Source organism: Phyllobates terribilis, unplaced genomic scaffold (genome assembly GCF_046119375.1).
Source record: "Phyllobates terribilis strain yellow unplaced genomic scaffold, ASM4611937v1 Scaffold_5__5_contigs__length_657084704, whole genome shotgun sequence".
In the NCBI taxonomy this organism is placed as follows: Eukaryota; Metazoa; Chordata; class Amphibia; order Anura; family Dendrobatidae; genus Phyllobates; species Phyllobates terribilis.
The window spans coordinates 496,727,552-496,747,653 of NW_027362765.1; the positions used below are offsets into that span (position 1 = coordinate 496,727,552).

Consider the following 20,102-nt stretch of genomic DNA (forward strand, 5'->3'; position numbering starts at 1 on the left):
CTCCATACAGAATAATGGGCTCCACATAGTCCTCCATACGGTATAATGGGACCCACATAGTCCTCCATACAGAATAATGGCCCCACATAGCCCTCCATAGAGAATAATGGGCTCCACATAGTCCTCCATACAGAATAATGGGCTCCACATAGTCCTCCATACAGAATAATGGGCTCCACATAGTCCTCCATACGGTATAATGGGACCCACATAGTCCTCCATACAGAATAATGGCCCCACATAGTCCTCCATACAGAATAATGGACCCCACATAGTCCTCCATACAGAATAATGGACCCCACATAGTCCTCCATACAGTATAATGGGCCCCACATAGCCCTCCATACAGAATAATGGGCTCCACATAGCCCTCCATACAGAATAATGGGCTCCACATAGTCCTCCATACAGTATAATGGGCCCCACATAGCCCTCCATACAGAATAATGGTCTCCACATAGCCCTCCATACAGAATAATGGCTCCACATTGTCCTCCATACAGAATAATAGGCCCCACATAGTCCTCCATACAGTATAATGGGCCCCACATAGCCCTCCATACAGAATAATGGGCTCCACATAGTCCTCCATACAGAATAATGGCTCCACATAGTCCTCCATACGGTATAATGGGACCCACATAGTCCTCCATACAGTATAATGGGCCCCACATAGTCCTCCATACAGTATAATGGGCCCCACATAGTCCTCCATACAGTATAATGGGCCCCACATAGTCCTCCATACAGAATAATGGGACCCACATAGTCCTCCATACAGTATAATGGGCCCCACATAGTCCTCCATACAGAATAATGGGACCCACATAGTCCTCCATACAGTATAATGGACCCCACATAGTCCTCCATACAGTATAATGGACCCCACATAGTCCTCCATACAGTATAATGGACCCCACATAGCCCTCAATACAGTATAATGGGCCCACATAGTCCTCTATATGGCGTAGCCGCCCAGAGTGTGACATGTGAGGTTTAGAAGATACAACTAGCTCTCCACGGGCCACAATCAGATAACAGGCCATCACAGGCACAACCGCTTGTCAGAGCTGAGCCCCAACAAAGAACCACGTGGTGACAGGGAGCAGTCACACAATAAGGGTAAAAGTAACATAACCGCTAACGAATCCCAGCCGCTCACATACAGCGCATGAAACCGGCAGGAGAAGCCACCCAGGGATAGTAACAGTTGTCCAGCAAAGGAAACCTCGCCCGCATTCTGTTTCCAAGCTCTGATTGGTCACAGCAGTTACTGGGAGCACGTGGACACTGCTGCGTGGGAGCGTTCATCTAGTGCAGAGCGGCAGGACCAGGCAGCCGGACACTTGCGGGGACATCGGCTGCGTCACATGTAGGTGTCGTGTAGCGATAGGGGGCGCATGCGACTCGGTTGTTTCTGGTAACCACGTGTACTGTTAACCCTTTCTGCTCCCCGCAGATTGTTATGCAACTTTCCCAAGCTCCTGCATGGACGATTCCCAGAGTGGCGGCTGTAGAGCGCGTCACCCGACCATCAAGGTGTTTGCAGCAGAATTCTTGCGCAAAACTTGTTGGCGCAGCTCAGTCTGCGCTCACATTGTGCGACTTTTCGTGTTTCCGCCAGCTCGAGCTGTGACGGAATCTGACGCTGCACAGCGCTCCTGGGAAATGCAATAAACTTCTGCCTGCTCCAGAGTTGTCTCCACCGCTGCACCAGTGACAGCATGGCAACAGCGCTGCAGACAATCACTGAGCCGGTGACTGCTGCCGACGGCACAGGACGGTGAGACCAGCGCTGGACCTGGGGAGGGCATGTGCTGCGGATTCATTAGTTTTAAAGGGAACCTGTCATGTCCTGTCTACTATGTAAACTGCCCCCATAGCGTTGTTAGTGATGCAATGTGCATCACTAACAGTTTTTTCATTAAAATGGTGGTTATAATGAGTATATAACATTTTCTATACTTATATCCTAGCTGCTCATTTTAGTCATAGGGGTGTGATCCTCGTATTCAGTCAGTGCCGGTGCAGCCTACGCATTTGAAAGTTTGCTCCTGGTTAGCGCTGATGTAAAACTGCACAAGCACCCCACTCACATGGCCAGCCGCACCTCCCCGCACGTGCGTATTGGGGCTGTGTAGTTCCCAGCTTCACTGTGTGCACATTGCATCACTAACAACGCTATGGTGGCAGTTTACATAGTAGATAGGACATGATAGGTTCCCTTTAAGGCAGAGGGAGAAGTTTGGGCAAAGTTTAAAAGGGGAAAACCCTATAAAACATATAAAATACAGCTCCAATTACTTTGTGTCTTAGACCCTGCTGCGTGCGGAGGGACCATGTCACTGATTAACACAGAAACTATAATGTATCCAAGGGATAGACCATGAAATATTTCCTAAACTCCGGCTTTACCTCAGGCCCCTGTGATGGAGCGCCCACCTGCATGTCTGGCTCCCTGTTCACGTCCTCCTATTGTCACTCCTTTATAATTGAACATATTTTTTTTTTGTGGAACGTCTATTACGGGAAGTACGTGATCCATCTGTCCTGTTCACACCTTTTGCAAAGCCTGATGTATCACAAGTCCTAAATGAATGGTCTTCCTCTGTTACATAGTGTTCAGCGCTATTTCATAGTCGCTTATCTGAATAATGACCGCTTGATTCCTCCGCTATACCATAACCACCAATATTCCCTTCCGCCATAATTTCTGTTTTTATGCCCCGATTCTCTTTCAGAATGGCGGTGTTTGTAGACTTGAACATTACAAATTGTATGGAAGTAAAGAAGATGCAAAGCATTATAGAAATGGCGGCACATCGTAAGTACAATGGTTTATAGATCATTTCCAAGGGCTTTTTAATATGTCGTTTGAGTTTTTAATGGGGTATTTCTATATTAGACATTTAGGTCATAACCACAGGAGATGACTTAAATGTTTGATCGATGCGGTCCCACATTTGGGAACTGGATCTTTATTTGGCTCTGGGTCCCTCAGCCCCATCCCCTCCTGATAATGTGGAGAATGAATTACCTGGTGATTGCACATATAAATGGTTCCCTCTGTTCACTTCTATGCGCGTCACTGAAATACTCAGCCAACTCTCAAGGAAGTCCGTGAGCACCTCTCCATTTATTCTCTGCCTGAATGTGCTCCCAGCTGGGACATGAATTTATCCTGTTGATATGCCTTAGATTTTTTTTCAAATTAGTAAGACGTTTGAAAGATGTGACGACTTGAAGTTGCTTTCTGGCAAAGCCCCATCATAGTTTAGGCAGAGACAAGGGGCCTGGCTTGGCTAATGGACTTAGCCGGACAGGCATCCGACCCACCGCAGGAGGTCAGAACGTCACATTTTACAGAGAAGAAACCCTTCTGGGACATGTGGGGCAAGGGCTGATTTGGGGCCATTTGTACAATTTTCAGAATTATAGTACATATGTATATTTCATTAGAGGTGGCCCACTACATTGTTTACTGCCCTCATCAATTTACACCTTGTAAATAAGTCTTTTTTTTTGGAAATCCCTTCCTTTTGCTTTTCCTCTCTCCCTCTGCTTTCATGAGCCGCAAGCGCGCGCTGCATACTGGGCTGTGACGTGCAGAAAAACGCCTCCCACAGGCCAGTCACTCAGGGGTCACGCCTGGGGGAGTCCAAGAAATCTGGAAGTTGATGTGACCTCAGCGGATGTCAGTGCTGCTGCAGCCGGGGTCGCGTGATGCAGACTGAGCGAGCAGCGATGGCGCCGTTCACGTGCAGCAGTACGTACTTGCAAAAATACTTCTTTACAAGGTTTAAATCGATGGGCGCATTATACACTGTGTGCAGAATTATTAAGCAAGCTGTATTTTAGAGGATTATTTTTATTATTGATCAACAACTATGTTCTCAATCAACCCAAAAGACTCATAAATATCCAAGCTTAATATTTTTGGAAGTTGGATTGGTTTTTTTTTTAGATTTGGCTATCTTAGGAGGATATCTGTTTGTGCAGGTAACTATTACTGTGCAGAATTATTAAGCAACTTAATAAAAACCAAATATAATCCCATCTCACTTGTTTATTTTCACCGGGTAAACCAATATCAGTGCACAAAATTTAGAAATAAACATTTCTGACATGCAAAAACCAAAACCCAAAAAATTAGTGATCAGTATAGCCACCTTTCTTTATGATGACTCTCAGCTGCCTTCCATCCATAGATTGTCAGTTGCTTGATCTGTTTTCGATCAACATTGCGTGCAGCAGCCACCACAGCCTCCCAGACACTGTTCCGAGAGGTGTACTGTTTTCCCTCCCTGTAGATCTCACATTTTATGATGGACCACAGGTTCTCTATGGGGTTCAGATCAGGTGAACAAGGGGGCCATGTCATTATTTCTTCTTCTTTTAGACCTTTACTGGCCAGCCACGCTGTGGAGTAGTTGGATGCATGTGATGGAGCATTGTCCTGCATGAAAATCATGTTTTTCTTGAACGATACCGACTTTTTCCTGTAGCACTGCTTGAAGAAGTTGTCTTCCAGAAACTGGCAGTAGGTCTGGGAGTTGAGCTTCACTCCATCCTCAACCCGAAAAGGTTCCACAAGTTCATCTTTGATGATACCAGCCCATACCAGTACCCCACCTCCACCTTGCTGGCGTCTGAGTCGGAGTGGAGCTCTCTGCCCTTTACTGATCCAGCCTCTGGCCCATCCATCTGGCCCATCAAGAGTCACTCTCATTTCATCAGTCCATAAAACCTTTAAAAAATCAGTCTTAAGATATTTCTTGGCCCATTCTTGATGTTTTATCTTATGTTTCTTGTTCAAAGGTGGTTGTTTTTCAGCCTTCCTTACCTTGGCCATGTCCCTGAGTATCGCACACCTTGTGCTTTTTGATACTCCAGTAACATTGCAGCTCTGAAATATGGCAAAACTGGTGGCGAATGGCATCTTGGCATCTTCACGCTTGATTTTCCTCAATTCATGGGCAGTTATTTTGCATCTTTTTTGGCCAACACGCTTCTTGCGACCCTGTTGGCTATTTGCCATGAAAAGCTTGATTGTTCGGTGATCATACTTCAAAAGTTTGGACATTTTAAGACTGCTGCATCCCTCTGCAAGACATCTCACAAGTTTGGACTTTTCAGAGCCCGTCAAATCTTTCTTCTGACCCATTTTGCCAAAGGAAAGGAAGTTGCCTAATAATTAAGCACACCTTATATAGGGTGTTGATGTCATTAGTCAACACCCCTCCTCATTACAGAGATGCACATCACCAGATTTACTTAATTGGTAGTTCGCTCTCAAGCCTATGCAGCTTGGAGGAGGACAACATGTAGAAAAAGTATCATGTGATCAAAATATTAATTTTCCTAATAATTCTGCACATAGTGTACAATGTAGTGGACCACCTTCTTTAATTTACAATTTTAAACCACTGGAGGCCTGTTTGTGTTGTCAGACGACCCCTTTAAATTACGGTTCATTTTAATATTCAACAAAAAAAGAAAAAAAAATGCTTTGTAAAATGGAAACCGTCAACAAGCTGCTATTTACTGATCTGTGCCTTTTATTTAGTGTGCAGTGTACAAGTCCTGCTGTGATTTGTTTGTGGGTCTCATTTACTATCTTTTTGTATCTACGTGTGTAAAAGAACCTGTTGGCTTTGACTAGTCACAATGGCCATTATGAGAATATAAATCAAGACTGGACAAGATCCATCAACAGCTGATGGCCGGATTGTTGATGCGCTACAATTGGCAACAGCAAAACTCCAGTCTATACCGCAGTGCTCCCACCTAGTATCCCTTTAACCGCTTCCCAACCGCCCACAGTAGATAAACGTCGGCGCTGCCTGGGCTCTGTGCAGCGCGGACGTTTAAAAACAGTGGGTGGTCCTGCAAGTGCTGCGGGTGCGGTGCAGAGCGTTGGCTCTGGCAGGGAACATCATCGGGACCTGATTGGATCAGGTCCCAGTGATGTTAACCCTTTGCTGTCTTCTATATGCCATGATCTATAGTGATCGCGGCATATAGAAGACAGCAGGAGGAGAGGGGGTCGTCCACTTACCTCTCCGACGGCCCCCTTATACCTTCCAGGACCTGATGTTGCTATGGCAGCTGGAGGTCACATGACCGCCTCCAGATCTGCCATATATGGTGTCCTGCCAGGCTCAGCCTGCAGCTGAAGCCTGGCAGGAGACACTGACTGTGAAACAGTCAGCAAAGATCTCATGTAATGTAATACATCTCTATTACATTACATGAGATCAGTGATCAGAAAAATAAAAATTAATGTCCCATACAGGGACTAAGTAAAAATGTAAAAAAAATGTTTTGAAACTGTTAAAAAAAAAATTACAAAATAAATAAATATTAAACCGATAAATCCGTATATTTATGCAAAAATAAAAAAAGTACACATATTTGGCATCGCCGCGTCCGAAACAACCCGAGCTATAAAACTGTCACACTAATTAACTCCTTCTGTGCACACCGTAATAAAAATAAATAAAAAACCGAGCAAAAAACTATGCTTTTTCCTCATATCGCCAAACAAAAAGTGGAAAAAAATGCGAGCAAAAAGCAAAATGGAAATAAAAATGGTACTGCTGAAAACGTCATCTTGTTCCGCAAAAAACAAGCCGCCGTACAGCTCCATCAGCCGAAAAATAAAAAAGTTATACCTCTCGGAATAAAGCAATGCAAAAAAAATATTTTTTCTATAAAATTGTTTTATTGTGTAAAAGCTCCAAAACATAAAAAAATATACAGTAAGTGTAGTATCACTGTAAATGTACTAACCCGAAGAATAATGCTGCCTTATCACTTTTACCACACGCAGAACGGCATAAAAAAAAAACTCAAAAAAACAATTCCTGAATTGTTGGTTTTTGTTAATTTTACCTCCCAAAAAACGGAATAGAAAGCGATCAAAAAATATCACGTACCCAAAAATGGTACCAATAAAAATGTCAACTCGTCCCGCAAAAAACAAGCCGTCACATGACTGTCGGCCAAAATATGGAAAAATTATAGCTCTCAAAATATGGCGATGCAAAAACTAGGTTTTGCAAAAAAAAAAAAAAAAAAAAACGTCTTTTAGTGTGTGACAGCTGTCAATCATAAAAGCCCGATATAAATCTGGTATCTCTGTAATCGCACCGATCCGAAGAACAAAGTAATCTCATCACTTATACCGCACGAGGAACGGCGTAAAAAATAAATAAAACCAATTCTTCACCTGCTACTGATTTGTTTATTATGTCTCCCAATGTGCTCACCACACATCTAGATAAGTTCCCTAAGGGGTCTAGTTTCCAAAATGGTGTCACTTGTGGGGGGTTTCCACTGTTTAGGCATATCAGGGGCTCCCCAAATGCAACATGGCGTCTGTTAATTATTCAAGCAAATTTTACATTCAAAAAGTCAAACGGCGCTCCTTCCCTTCCGAGCCCTGCCGTGCGCCCAAGCAGTGGTTTTCCCTCACATATGGGGTATCGGCGTGTTTAGGAGAAATTGCACAAAAAATTTTGGGGTCCATTTTTTCCTGTTACCCCTGCGAAAATTAAAAAAAAATGGGTCTAAAGTAACATTTTTGTGAAAAAAGTTAAATGTTAATTTTTTTTCTTCCACATTCCAAAAATTCCTGTGAAGCACCCGAAGGGTTAATAAAGTTCTTGAATGTGGGTTTGAGCACCTTGAGGGCTGCAGTTTTTAGAATGGTGTCACTTTTGGGTATTTTCTGTCATAAAGACCCCTCAAAGTGACTTCAAATATGATGTGGTCCTTAAAAAAAAATGTTTTTGTAAATTTTGTTGTAAAAATGAGAAATCGCTGGTCAACTTTTAACCCTTATAGCTTCCTAACAAAAAAAAAATTTTGGTTCCAAAATTGTGCTGATGTAAAGTAGACATGTGGGAAATGTTATTTATTAACTATTTTGTGTGACATATCTCTCTGATTTAAGGGCATGAAAATTCAAAATTTGAAAATTGCAAAATTTTCAAAATTTTCGCCAAATTTCTGATTTTTTTCCCAAATAAACGCAAGTGATATTGAAGAAATTTTACCATTATCATGAAGTACAATATGTCACGAAAAAACAATCTCAGAATCAGGGGGATCCGTTGAAGCGTTCCAGAGTAATTACCTCATAAAGTGACAGTGGTCAGAATTGAAAAATTTGGCCCGCTCACGAAGGCAAAAACAGGCTCTGGTGCGAAGTGGTTAAGGCCACAGCCCCACTATAAGTATTCGGTCAGTATTTTTTCTCAGGCGTGGGTGATAGAAACACTTTACCAATTCTGCATTTATTATACCTTTTCTCTGATTGTTCCTCACCTGAGAAAAAATACTGACTGAATACTGATAGTGGGGCTGTGGCCTTAGACTGGCTTTACATATCCTTAATGTTGGCTTATGATACCATATATATTCTAGTCTAACATACAGACCCCATAGAGATCTATGGATTGTCTAGGTGAGTGCAGGCCCCAAGTTTTTTCAGACCAATCTTAATCCAGACTTTTTTTCTTAACGCTCTTTTTTTTTTTTTTTACTCCCTTGTAGTCGGTTACTCCGCTGTTGCCATCAACCATGTAGCAGAGTTTGAAAAGAAGAAAGTGGTAAGATTGATGTAGTGATAACTGTGCTTGGTGCTGTTATATTCTGAGAAAGGGTCAACTGTTCGTGCAGATGGCGACATAACGCAGGAAAAATAATTTCTTCCATGACAAAAATAGTCACAAAAAATAAGACTTGGCACTACCTTGGATCCCGTCAACTTCTCTAATGAAGATGATCTGTGATCTGGTTGCACTACTTTTTTTCCATGAGGATGATCCCAGCTGTTGAGAAAATATTCCAAACATTCATTTCGAGGGTGAAGAATTTCCAGAGGCGATCTCCATATATGATAAAAAGTCTTTATTACGTCATGTTAAAAGCGAAAGGTACAGAGGAAAATGCACCTCTTCATGGAATAAGGTAGCGCAACCTGATCACAGAGAGCATGATATTTATTAGATAATAGAAGTCAACGGGGTCAAAAGTAGTGGCAAGTCGTAATTTTTTTTTTTTTTTTTTTTTTTTTTGTGACTGTTTCCAGCTGATAATTCTTTGAGTACACCTTTACTATACCGTATCTTTAAGACTATAAGACGCACCCCAGGTTTAGACAGCGGAGAATAGGAAAAACATTTTTCCTATTAATTAAAACTTACTTAGTGATGTGGAGTGGAGAGGTCATTATTGCTAATTTTAATATACTAAGGTAGAATAGGGAAGTAATAAATCTATTGTTAGTGTTTCTCTGCAGTACGTGTATTACACGCACAGCTCTGCTGCGTGCACATAGAGACCCAGGCGCACAGCTTTGCTGCGTGCACATAGAGACCCAGGCGCACAGCTTTGCTGCGTGCACATAGAGACCCAGGCGCACAGCTTTGCTGCGTGCACATAGAGACCCAGGCGCACAGCTTTGCTGCGTGCACATAGAGACCCAGGCGCACAGCTTTGCTGCGTGCACATAGAGACCCAGGCGCACAGCTTTGCTGCGTGCACATAGAGACCCAGGCGCACAGCTTTGCTGCGTGCACATAGAGACCCAGGCGCACAGCTTTGCTGCATGCACATAGAGACCCAGGAGCACACTATACATTAGCACATCTTGAAGTTCCTTCTAGGCATTTGACTGATCACATGCCCTGAAAGGTTCTTGAGTTAATCAGGTGGCAAGTCCTTCAACTGTTCAGCTCATGCAGCCTCCATGTAGGTCCCGGCAGCTTCCTCTCCTGCTCTGTGCCAATCACATAGATCAGTGTGGGGCAGGAGGAGAGGACAGCTCTCTCTCTGATCAGGAAGGAACACTGTGTCTTCTCCATCACAAGAAGCTGCCTCCAGACCAGACCTGGGCAAACTGCGGCCCGCGGGCCACATCCGGCCCTTTGACCGCTTCTGTGTGGCCCGCTGACACAGTCAGCCAGACGCAGGAGAAAGCCTGAGCTATTATCTTACTCAGACTCAGCATTCTGATTGTAGCTCCGCCCCCCTGTGGATGCCATCTTCTCATTGGTGGATGTGGGGATGCTCAGTTCCTTGCTTGCAGAGCAGAGCTACTGTAATGTCTTCAGGTCAGGAGTGTTCAAGAAGAGGGAAACTTGGACTACTACACCCATCTGCTGCACATAGTGGGCAAGTGACATCTAAGTTGAGCCCCATGGTGTAAAATAACAGCTAGGAGCTGACATTGTGTCTACTGTGCTGATCAGTTCACAGCACAGCACTGCCTCCTTTCTCAGACCGCAGTTTACACTCAGTGAGAGCAGCTAATTATCTGCAGCTTACTGAGTCTTCCCCTGGCAGCTCAGACTGATCGGAGAGAACATTTGCATTCCTAGTGAATGACTCCAACAGTGAAGTGCCCATCCTCACCTGGGATATTCTATGTGCTCCCCAAACTGCACCCCACATACTCTGCTGCCTCTCCACCTTTGAGTGAGGGTTAACCCTTACCTCACCCTTTACACTGAGCTTTTGAGTTATTGCGCTGTGTTCTATGTCCTGTGCAGGTGAGGTAAGTGTTAAGCTCCTCACAATGCTCCCTGCTGTGATCTGTGACTTATCACAGCCATAGACTTTAATAAAGATCCCCCCCACCTGCCTGTTACCTCCTGCCCCACATGTGATGTGGATCTATGCATGTGGAACAGGGGTGGGCAAACAACTTTTTTTTTCCACATGCTCCCAATTTATGTATTGATCAATTGCCAATGCTTGCTATGATAAACTTTATTGTAGCAAGTATTATCAGGGTGTGTTCACACAACTGTATTTTCGGTCCTAGTGCTTTTCGTGAAAAAAATAAAATAAACCTGACTTCACACGGACAGGACTAGTAGCAATGCTTTGCAATTGAGCTATTCAGATTACAGTTTAAGGCCACGGCCCCACTATCAGTATTTGGCAGAATTTTTTTCTCAGGAGTGGGAGCCAAAACCAGGTGAGGAACAATCAGAGAATAATAGAAGATATAATAGAAACAAGTCACCAGTTCTGCATTTATCACCCACTCCTGAGAAAAAATACTGACTGAATACTGATAGTGGGGCCGTGGCCTAACACAGACCAAATATCCGTGTGAAAAAGATCACAGCACACACCAGTTTCTTCTGTGTATCGGATAACACTCACTTATTGAAGTCAGAGTTTGCAAAAAAAAAAATTGAATCACATATTAATCATCTGTATGGCATCTGATTTTTACAGATACATTTCGATTACAATCATACGAAACTGTATTTGTTTTTGTACATTTTATTCACTTCTGATATATAAAAATGGATCACAATACAGATGATAAAAATAGTCTGCCTTTCTGGATGACAATCATGACATCGCTCGTGTAAACGTAATCATATAATCACCTTCTTTTTATAAAGCGATAAAATTTAATATTGAGCAGAATTAAAGGGGCGGCCTAAAACAGAAGGTAAATTTCATACTAAATGTCTATTTAATTCAATCCAATCACTTATCTAGTACAGTTCAATTAAAAATTCCCTACCGTTTCCTCTCTACTCTAACTTCTTGTTTGTTTTTTCTCATCCAATGATGTTTTGTTGAGAATTCCAGTGCATTTTGGGATACTCACATGGGACGTCATCAAGGGGAAAAGGATGCGATCACTGACGCTGCTTTCCTCACATTTAAACGAAGCACCATCAGTGACCTCTGTTTCGGAGTCTGGGTTAGTCCCTGCTTGCTGCGTGGTGTCCTTACAATTTCCACTGACAGCGCACTCTCTTGCTGGCTCATCACTTCTCTTTAGAGCCAGCAAGGGAGTGCACTGTCACTGTTCATTCAAAGGAATATAGTGCCGGGAGCTCATACTGTCCATAGGTCATAATTTATAACCGATGCATTATCAGTAGAGCAGGGACTAGCCCAACCTCTGAAACAGACATAATTGATGCCACTTCATTTCATGGAGGGGGCAGAAGCTGCGGAAGTGACCACAGCTTCTACCACCTTATGACGTCCTGTGTGAGTATTCCAAACAAAATGCCATTGGAGGTTAAAAAAAAAAAGACTGGAAGTCAGACTGGAGAGGGTATATTAGGGAATTTTCAATTGAAGTATATAAAAAAAGGAGATTAGAAAATTACATTATTTAGATAAATGTTTAGTATGAAATTCACCTTTGGTTTCAGACCACCCCTTTAAGTTCAGCCGACTGGTTCAGCCCTCAAAAGCAGTGCCAGTTTCTCATGTGGCCCCTTGGGAAAATTAATTGCCCACCCCTGCTCCAGACTATAAGACGCACACACTTTTTAATAAGAAAATCTCTTGATAATAATTACGTCTTGGGGCTACATTACCACAGTGATCTTTTGGTGAGTTTTTGATGTTGCAGATTTTCTGCACCCTTTAAGTAAAATAGGTTACTTGCATTGCATTTAAAAAAAAAAAAAAAAAAAAAAAAAAAACAACAAGAAAAGCTCATTGGGGGAACGTAGCCTTATAGTCCCACACCAATATGAGGGCAGATATGGTAATGATTTTTACTGCACAAGGTACCAAAAGCACAGGCGTTCATGCAGGAAGGGAAAATGCAAACATGTTTTTTTACGGCATGTAACTTAAAAGAACATCAAATTATTAGTACTAAAGCCCTCAAATTCAAATTAACCACATTGATGGGAAAAAAGAGATATAATGAATTCACTGAAAGCGCCTGCACTTGTTTGCATTTTTTTTCCCCTTACCTGTACCCTCACTTTTAATATGACATAGTAAAGAAGAGTGTTATCTTATTTGGAGAGTGCCATTGGAAGTTCTTTACCCTCAACATGATAAAAAAATAAAATCCTTTTTTATAATGTTTTTCATTTTTATATCTGGTTTGTTTTAGGAGATTGTGAAACCTATATCAATTAAAGATTTGTTTCCATCACCGCCTACAGTACAGGTATTACATTGCAGCATAATACACCACTGGATTGTAACAAGATGGTACATACATAGTTAAAAAAAAAAAAAATTCAGTACTGCTGTGCATAGCGAAAATTACAATCTCTTATTAACGCTGGCCACTTGCCGGCGTTCACAGGAGGAACGTGATGATGGGCACGGGGGTCTTCAGCAGACCCCTGGCTGTCACATCAACCCATCAGAACCTCGCGATCACATGACAGGCACGCCGATGGTTAAGATCAGTGACGCGCTTCCTGTTTGCACATGGCAAATGCCGCTGTCAGTGATTGACAGTGGCATTTAATTTATAGCAGCCATAGGTGGATCTCCGATCCACCCGCAGCTGTTTAAAGGCACTTGTTGGCTGATTAAATCAGCCTTCAAGTCTGGGGAAAGATGCGGGCTCTGTGTGTGAGCCTGCATCAAAGACAGCGACACGTACGTCATGAAGTAGTTAATGTCAACCATAATCTGTACAAATCCATTGAGAAACAAATGGAGATTATTTTGAGGGGAAAGGTAAAAATAAAAAATCTAAAATAATGTGGTTGCATAAGGCTGAGTTCACACGATGCGTATTTCATGCGTTTCCGCGGCGTTTTTGCAGTTGCGTAAACGCCGCGGAAACGCATGAAAAACGCATGGTAGAAGGGAAGCAATGTTCCCCAATGGAAATCCGCATGTACTGTGCCCATGATGCGGATTTTTCCGCAGCGTGAACGCTGCGGTCAAAAATCCGCAGCATGTCAATTAATTTTGCGGAAACGCAGCGATTTCGCCGCCATTGACTTGCATTAGAACTCGTCAATTCCGCAAGACAGCATCTGTACTTGCGCTATTGGCGCGTTCTAATATGCGGATGGTACCCGAGTGTGGAGGAGAGGAGAGTCTCATCCACACCCAGGTACCATTAAAAAAGCTGTAAATAAAAGAATAAAATAAAAAATAAATGTATTCTTACCTTCTGTCGGCCCGCGCAGCGCTCCCGCTTGGTTCCCGGCACTTGCAGTGAGTTGTAGGACCTGCGCTGACGTCGGTCATGTGACGGGTCACGTGACGCTGACGTCGGCAGGTCTTTCAATTCAAAGTTGCCGGCAGCCGGGAACTTTGTAAAGCAGGACAGCGCGGGCCATCGGAGGTAAGTATATACACTCTCTCGGGTCACACTATATAAATCCATGCTGTTTGCATGGATTTATATAGTGTGACCTAGTTGTCAAGCACTTTCCAGGTGATGCTAAAATCGCCTGGAAAGCGCTTGTCAATCTGCATGCGGAAACGCATGTGGATCCGCATGTATTCTGCAGGAAAAACGCATGCACAATCTGCATGCGTTTTTTCTGCCAGGGAGATGCAGAAATGATGCAGAAATTTTCTGCATCGTGTGCACATACCCTAAGTGTGAATACTCTCTTGTAATTAGGGATGTGATTGTGTTCAGAATTGGCCAATCACAGTTTAACCCATGTTAAATAGTAGTTGATGCACAGTTGCCATAATTTGCAGTGATTGTATTAACCCCATATACAGTTAACCTCTTCCAGTAGGGTTTTCCTAACGTTTCCTTAGTTGTATTTTACAGCAAAAGCCATGGTCTATAAACAGCTTACAACACAGCAAAGGGATCTCATTGTTGAAAGATATCAGTCAGGAGAAGGGTACAATATAATTTCAAAAGCATTAGATTATACCATAGAACACTGTAAAGATTGCCATCAAAAAGTGGCTTAAATTTGGTACAACAGGGACATTATCTAGAACTGGATGTGCTTCAAAAATTGATGAAAAAACAAGAAGAAAATGGATCAGAGAGGCTTCCAAGAGGTCTACAGTAACACTTAAGGAAGCTTAAGAAATTTCTAGCATGTACAGGTTGTGTACTGCATGAGACAACAATCTCCCTATGAGGTAGGGTGGCGAGACTGAGGCCTTTTCTCATAAAGAAAAACATCCAAGCTTGGCTATGTATTGCCAAAACTTACATCAAGTCTGACAAAAGTACATGGGAAAATGTGTTATGGTCTCATGTGATTAAGGTTGAACTTTTTGTCTATAATTCCAAAAGAGCCTGTTGGTGCAAAGCCAACACTACACATCAAGAAAAGACCACCATGCCCAGAGTGAAGCATGGTGGAGGCAACATTATTCTTTGAGGCTTCCTTTTGGGGAGGAAATTATGAATAGTTCCAAATATCCGTTAATTTTGCAACAAAACCTGCTGAAGATGAGGAGGAATTTCACCTTTCAGCATGACAACGAACCTAAGCTTATCTCCAAATCAACAAAATCTTCGCCAGAAGATGATCAAAGTTTTGGAATGGCCCACCCAGAGCCCAGACCTGAATCCAATTGAAAATCTGTGGATGACCGGAAGAGGGCGCTGTACCCAGGAGATGCAGTAGCAATCTGACAGATCTGGAGCGCTATTGCAAGAAAGTGTGTGCAAAGATTGCCAATTCTAGATGTGCCATGCTGATGTACCTAAAAAGACCGAGTGCTGTCATAAATTCAAAGGGTACGTCAACAAAGTATTATTTTAAGGATGTGCATATTTATGCAGCCACATTATTTTAGATCTTATTCTTTTTCCACCTGAATAGTTTAATGTAATCTATCATTTGTACACATCCATTGCAAAATAAAGGTGGAGAAAAAAAATAAAATTCTGAAATTAGTTTTGGATATATTTTTTTACATTACAAAAACCTGTCAATTTATGTGTGATGGCACAATGAGTGCTTTTTCTGATTGTAAAAGGGTTGTTTAATACTAAGACATTGAAGACAAAATAGGATAGGAAATCGATATGAGATTGGTGGGGGTCTGCCCCCCTCCATCAATTAGCCAGATCTGCAGTAGCCTCCAGCTACCTCTGGCCACTGGCCGCTATGCAATTTGGGGGGGTGGATAAAATATAATAATTGGTGGAGGTGTTGGGTGATGGACCACTACTTGTTTAGGTTATCAATATCAGTTGTAGACAATTTGTCAATACACTGTGGCCAACGTTCATAGCAGATGATCATTTCTGCTGCACATAGCCGACCTGAAGCCCTGCTATATGTAGCACAAGCGATCAGATGATCGCAGCTTCAAGTCTCCTAAGGACAAGTATAAAAAAAATTCAAATCACCCCATGCAAGATAAAACAATTATAAAATTCACATATTTGGTGTTGCCGCGTTCAGAAACGCCCGATCTATCAAAATATAAAAAGAATTAATGTAATCAGTAAACGGCGTAATGAGAAAAAAATCAAAACGCCAGAATAAATTTTTTTGGTCTCCACAATATTGCAATCAAAACATTGTATCTACCCCAAAATGTTATCAATAAAAACGTCAGCTCAGCACTCAAAAAATTAAGCTCTCACCCAGGCCCAGATCCCAAAAAATGGAGACGCTATGAGTCTTGGAAAATGGCAACTTTTTTTGCAATTTCACCGCACTTGAAATATCTTTTTCCAGTACATTACTTGACAAAATCAATTGTCATTCACAAGTACAACTCGTCCTGCAAAAAACAAACCCTCACATGGCCATATTGCCGAAAAAATTATGACTCTGGGAAGAAAGGGAGAAAAAACGAAAGCGTTAAAATGGTCTAGGGGAGAAGGGGTTAAATTTGTCAGCTGATCCAGTCTAAGGCTGCGTGCCCACTATGCGTTTTTGCCGCGGAATTTCTGCAGCGAAAACGCTTGGTGCGGGTTACTGCTGAAAAATCCGCAGCATGTCCATTAATTTTGCGGACACGCAGCTTAATTGCCACCATTGACAATTTAATATCCGCATGACTACATGTGCACATGCGGATATTAAGCGATTCAATGTGCGGATGGTACCCGGGTCTGGAGAAGAGGAGACTCCTCCAGACCCGGGTACCATAGAACCTGTAAAAAAAAAGAAAGAATTTAAAATAAAAAATATACATACCTTCCGATGTCCCCCGGTCTCCTGGACGACTAAATGACGTCATGCAAGGTCCTTTTACACCACCGCGAGCTGCCGGGGAGCCAGGACGCATCGTACAGACTGGGGGACATTGGAAGGTGAGTATAATGTTTTTGTTTTTTTAAACTATTTACTTGGCCGATTGCATGGATTTATATAGTGTGACCAAGTTGTCAAGCACTTTTCCAAGTGATGCTAAAATCGCTTGTAAAAGCACTTGTCACCCGCATGCAGAAATGCATGTGAAGAACTCTTGACAAACGCTTCTACCTGGCAGGAAAAACGCATGTACAATCCGCATGTACAATCCGCATGCTTTTTTCCTTCCAGGGAGAAGCAGAAAAAATCTGCAGCATTTCTGCATCATGGGCACTTAGCTTTACTTGAATGTGGACCTTTCGACCATCGTTCATCCAAACATGTTGGAGGAGGGGGATGAGTATATTCATCTGTGTTGTATTCTATCATGCCACATTCTGCCATGATGTAGTGGATAGAAGTCTGGTCGACACTTCTCTTGTGTATAGTCGCTTTTCCATTTACATGGACCATATTATGATAATTGTTTTTTTTCCTCGTTTTGTTTAACCTGCAGGGTAAATCAACACCAATAAATATTCTTTCAAGGCTAACGATTAAAGCATCTGATCCATCCCATTACAATGTACTGGTATGTAGTTTTTGTTTTTTGTTCCCCATGTCTAATGTGTTTGAGGAAATAATAGAACATTTGAAGAATTTTGCTGGTTAGAGCATCTGTCAGCTCTTCTGATATACTGTTGTAGTAAAAAAACATATATCTTACAAAAAACAATGTTATAACTGTAGATTATAGCCTTCCTCTGTTATTCCGTCTAGAATATTCGAAGTAAATTGACATCTGGGCGTCACCAGTTTGGGGTGTCCATAAACATTCACACTATCCTTTCAGCACAAACACTATCTTATTGTGTGGGGTCACAACCCTTTGATAACTGTATTACCAATACCTTACCAATTTATTTTTAAATTTCCAGGTGGAATATCAGAGGAATAGCACAGAGCACAATTTAAAGAAAACATGCTCTAAAATTGTTATTTTATGGGGGATACAATTATTTACTGAAACAGACATGTCAGTAGTGATGGGTATTTTTCAGAAGGACCCATCATCAGGCTGGGGTGGCCCTTTGATTTAATAAATCTGTGTGCAACCCCAGTTTGGTGATTTTTATAAATATAATCTCCAGGAAAACAACCCTTAGAAGTTCTCCTAATGTGCACTAATTTACTAGCCAATTCGGGTCAGACATTCCGGGTTGTGGGATTCCACAACCCTCCGTATTCGCTCTTGCAGTTAAAAAGCAAAATCACTAACAAAGCGCTTCCGTGCAGGTAAGATTATTCCAGTGGTTACCATTTGGTAACGGCTCAGTAAAGAATGGAGCAGTGCTTGATTAGTGCAAAGAGCAGCATCTCGCTCTTTTACTGCAAGTGTGAACGCCGAGGGTTATGGGATCCCACAAGCGGGAGAGCATGTAGGTAAAGCAATGAAGAGGTTTTCACAAGGAAACAGAAGTGTCCTAGGAGTAATTTTTTAACACTACAACGCTAGTCCACATCTTGCTCGTGATACCGTGAGCAGCCTGAATTGCTTAAACTTGCTACCATGACCTTCAGGGTTTCCTGACTTGTCTCCCATCAAGCACATTGGGGACTTCATTGGTTGGCCATTGCAAAAGTAGCTGCCAGCAGCGGACCTTGATGATTTGCCCAAGTGCATACAGCATGGCAGAACATTATTCAGATGACCATTAATATCCTCATTGATAGCAGCCGAGGCCTGTAAGTGAGGGAGTTTCTGTTCATGACACTTATACTTGATACAGACTTTTAAAATGTTTTCATTATTTCTATATTAAAAAGTCTACCTATCCTGTGATTTTCATAATTCCATGACGATTACGTCTTGGTATTGCAATTTCCTTGTTGAGTTTATATAGGATTTGTGCAGCTTTTGTAGGCTTGTACACACAGCAATATACTATATATTCACTCGCTACTTTACCCGGAAAAATTCTGTAACTTTGGACCATACGTACTTTGGCTCATGAGAAGTGAGAGTGTAATGAACCCATTGCACTCCTGCTGAATTCCTCCTTCATTTGTTAACAATGTACAGATACAGTTTTGAAGAATGTGTTTTCAAACTTATTGAAAACGGAGTCCTTAACTCCTTCACGCCATCGCCATTTTCCATTCTTGTTTTTTCCTCCCCTTCTTCCAAGAGCCATAACTTTTTTTTATATATATTTCCGTATATATGGCCGTATGAGAGCTTGTTTTTGCGGGACGCTTTTGTACTTTTGAATCACACCATTGATTTTACCATATCGTGTACTGGAAAACTAGAAAGAAATTCCAAAAAAAGTGCAATTCCACAATTGTGTGGGGTTTTTTTTTTGGTTTTTTGTTTTTGTTTTGTTTTTATTTACCATGTTCAATATATGGTAAAACTGATCCCGCAATATGATTACACAGATACCAAACACGTATAGTTTCTTTAAGTGGTGAAAAACAATACAAAATTTGTATGGAAAAAAATTTGTGTTTGTCACCATTTTCTGAGACCCATAATGTCTCCATTTCTCGGGATATGGGGCTGTGTGAGGGCTTTTTTGTTCCATGAGCTGACGCTTTTGATACCACTTTGGGGTAGATACGATGTTTTGATCGCTTCTTATTGCATTTTATTGCAATGTTGTTGCGGCCAAAAAGCCACAATTTGTCTTTTCAATTTTATTTATTTATTTTTTCTCATTAAGCTTTTTTACAAATTTTGATTTCTTATTTTGATCGGACATCTCTGAACGCAGTGATACCAAATGTGTGAGGTTTTGTTTTATTTTCAATGAGTCTAAGGCTGTGTGCTGTAATGCAGCAGCTTGCTAGCATTACTGTATATGGTCCAGGATGTGTTTACCTGACCATGTACCTTCCCCTTTAACTGACTGGTCACATGACCGTGACATCACACAGGTCCTTATGCACACAGTTAAGGTCCTGTCAGTATGTGTGTGTGTGTACACAGGATATATAAACCCTGGTGATTTGAGACAGGTGTGAGGCGTGAGGCCTGTGCTCCGTGTGTGTGGGACACCGTTTGTGAGAGGCCTAGTGAGGCCGAGTGAAGCCTGGCAGCCTGAAAGG

The 20,102-nt window shown here is 42.0% G+C and overlaps 1 protein-coding gene across 4 annotated transcripts in view; it reads left to right on the forward strand.

Moving 5' to 3' along the window:
* The first annotated feature begins 1,218 nt into the window (after window positions 1-1,218).
* Window positions 1,219-20,102, forward strand: part of RPP30 (ribonuclease P/MRP subunit p30) — a 37,799-nt gene continuing 18,915 nt past the window's right edge. The window contains exons 1-5 of one of the 4 annotated variants that reach the window (XM_073685547.1): window positions 1,219-1,372; window positions 2,742-2,824; window positions 8,560-8,615; window positions 12,902-12,958; window positions 17,509-17,583. In XM_073685547.1, the coding sequence (XP_073541648.1) occupies window positions 2,743-2,824; window positions 8,560-8,615; window positions 12,902-12,958; window positions 17,509-17,583 (270 nt within the window). In that variant the 5' untranslated portion in view covers window positions 1,219-1,372; window position 2,742. Of the gene's footprint in view, window positions 1,373-1,636; window positions 1,784-2,741; window positions 2,825-8,559; window positions 8,616-12,901; window positions 12,959-17,508; window positions 17,584-20,102 lie in introns of those variants that run through there. The other 3 variants (XM_073685545.1, XM_073685548.1, XM_073685546.1) reach the window with 3 other exon arrangements.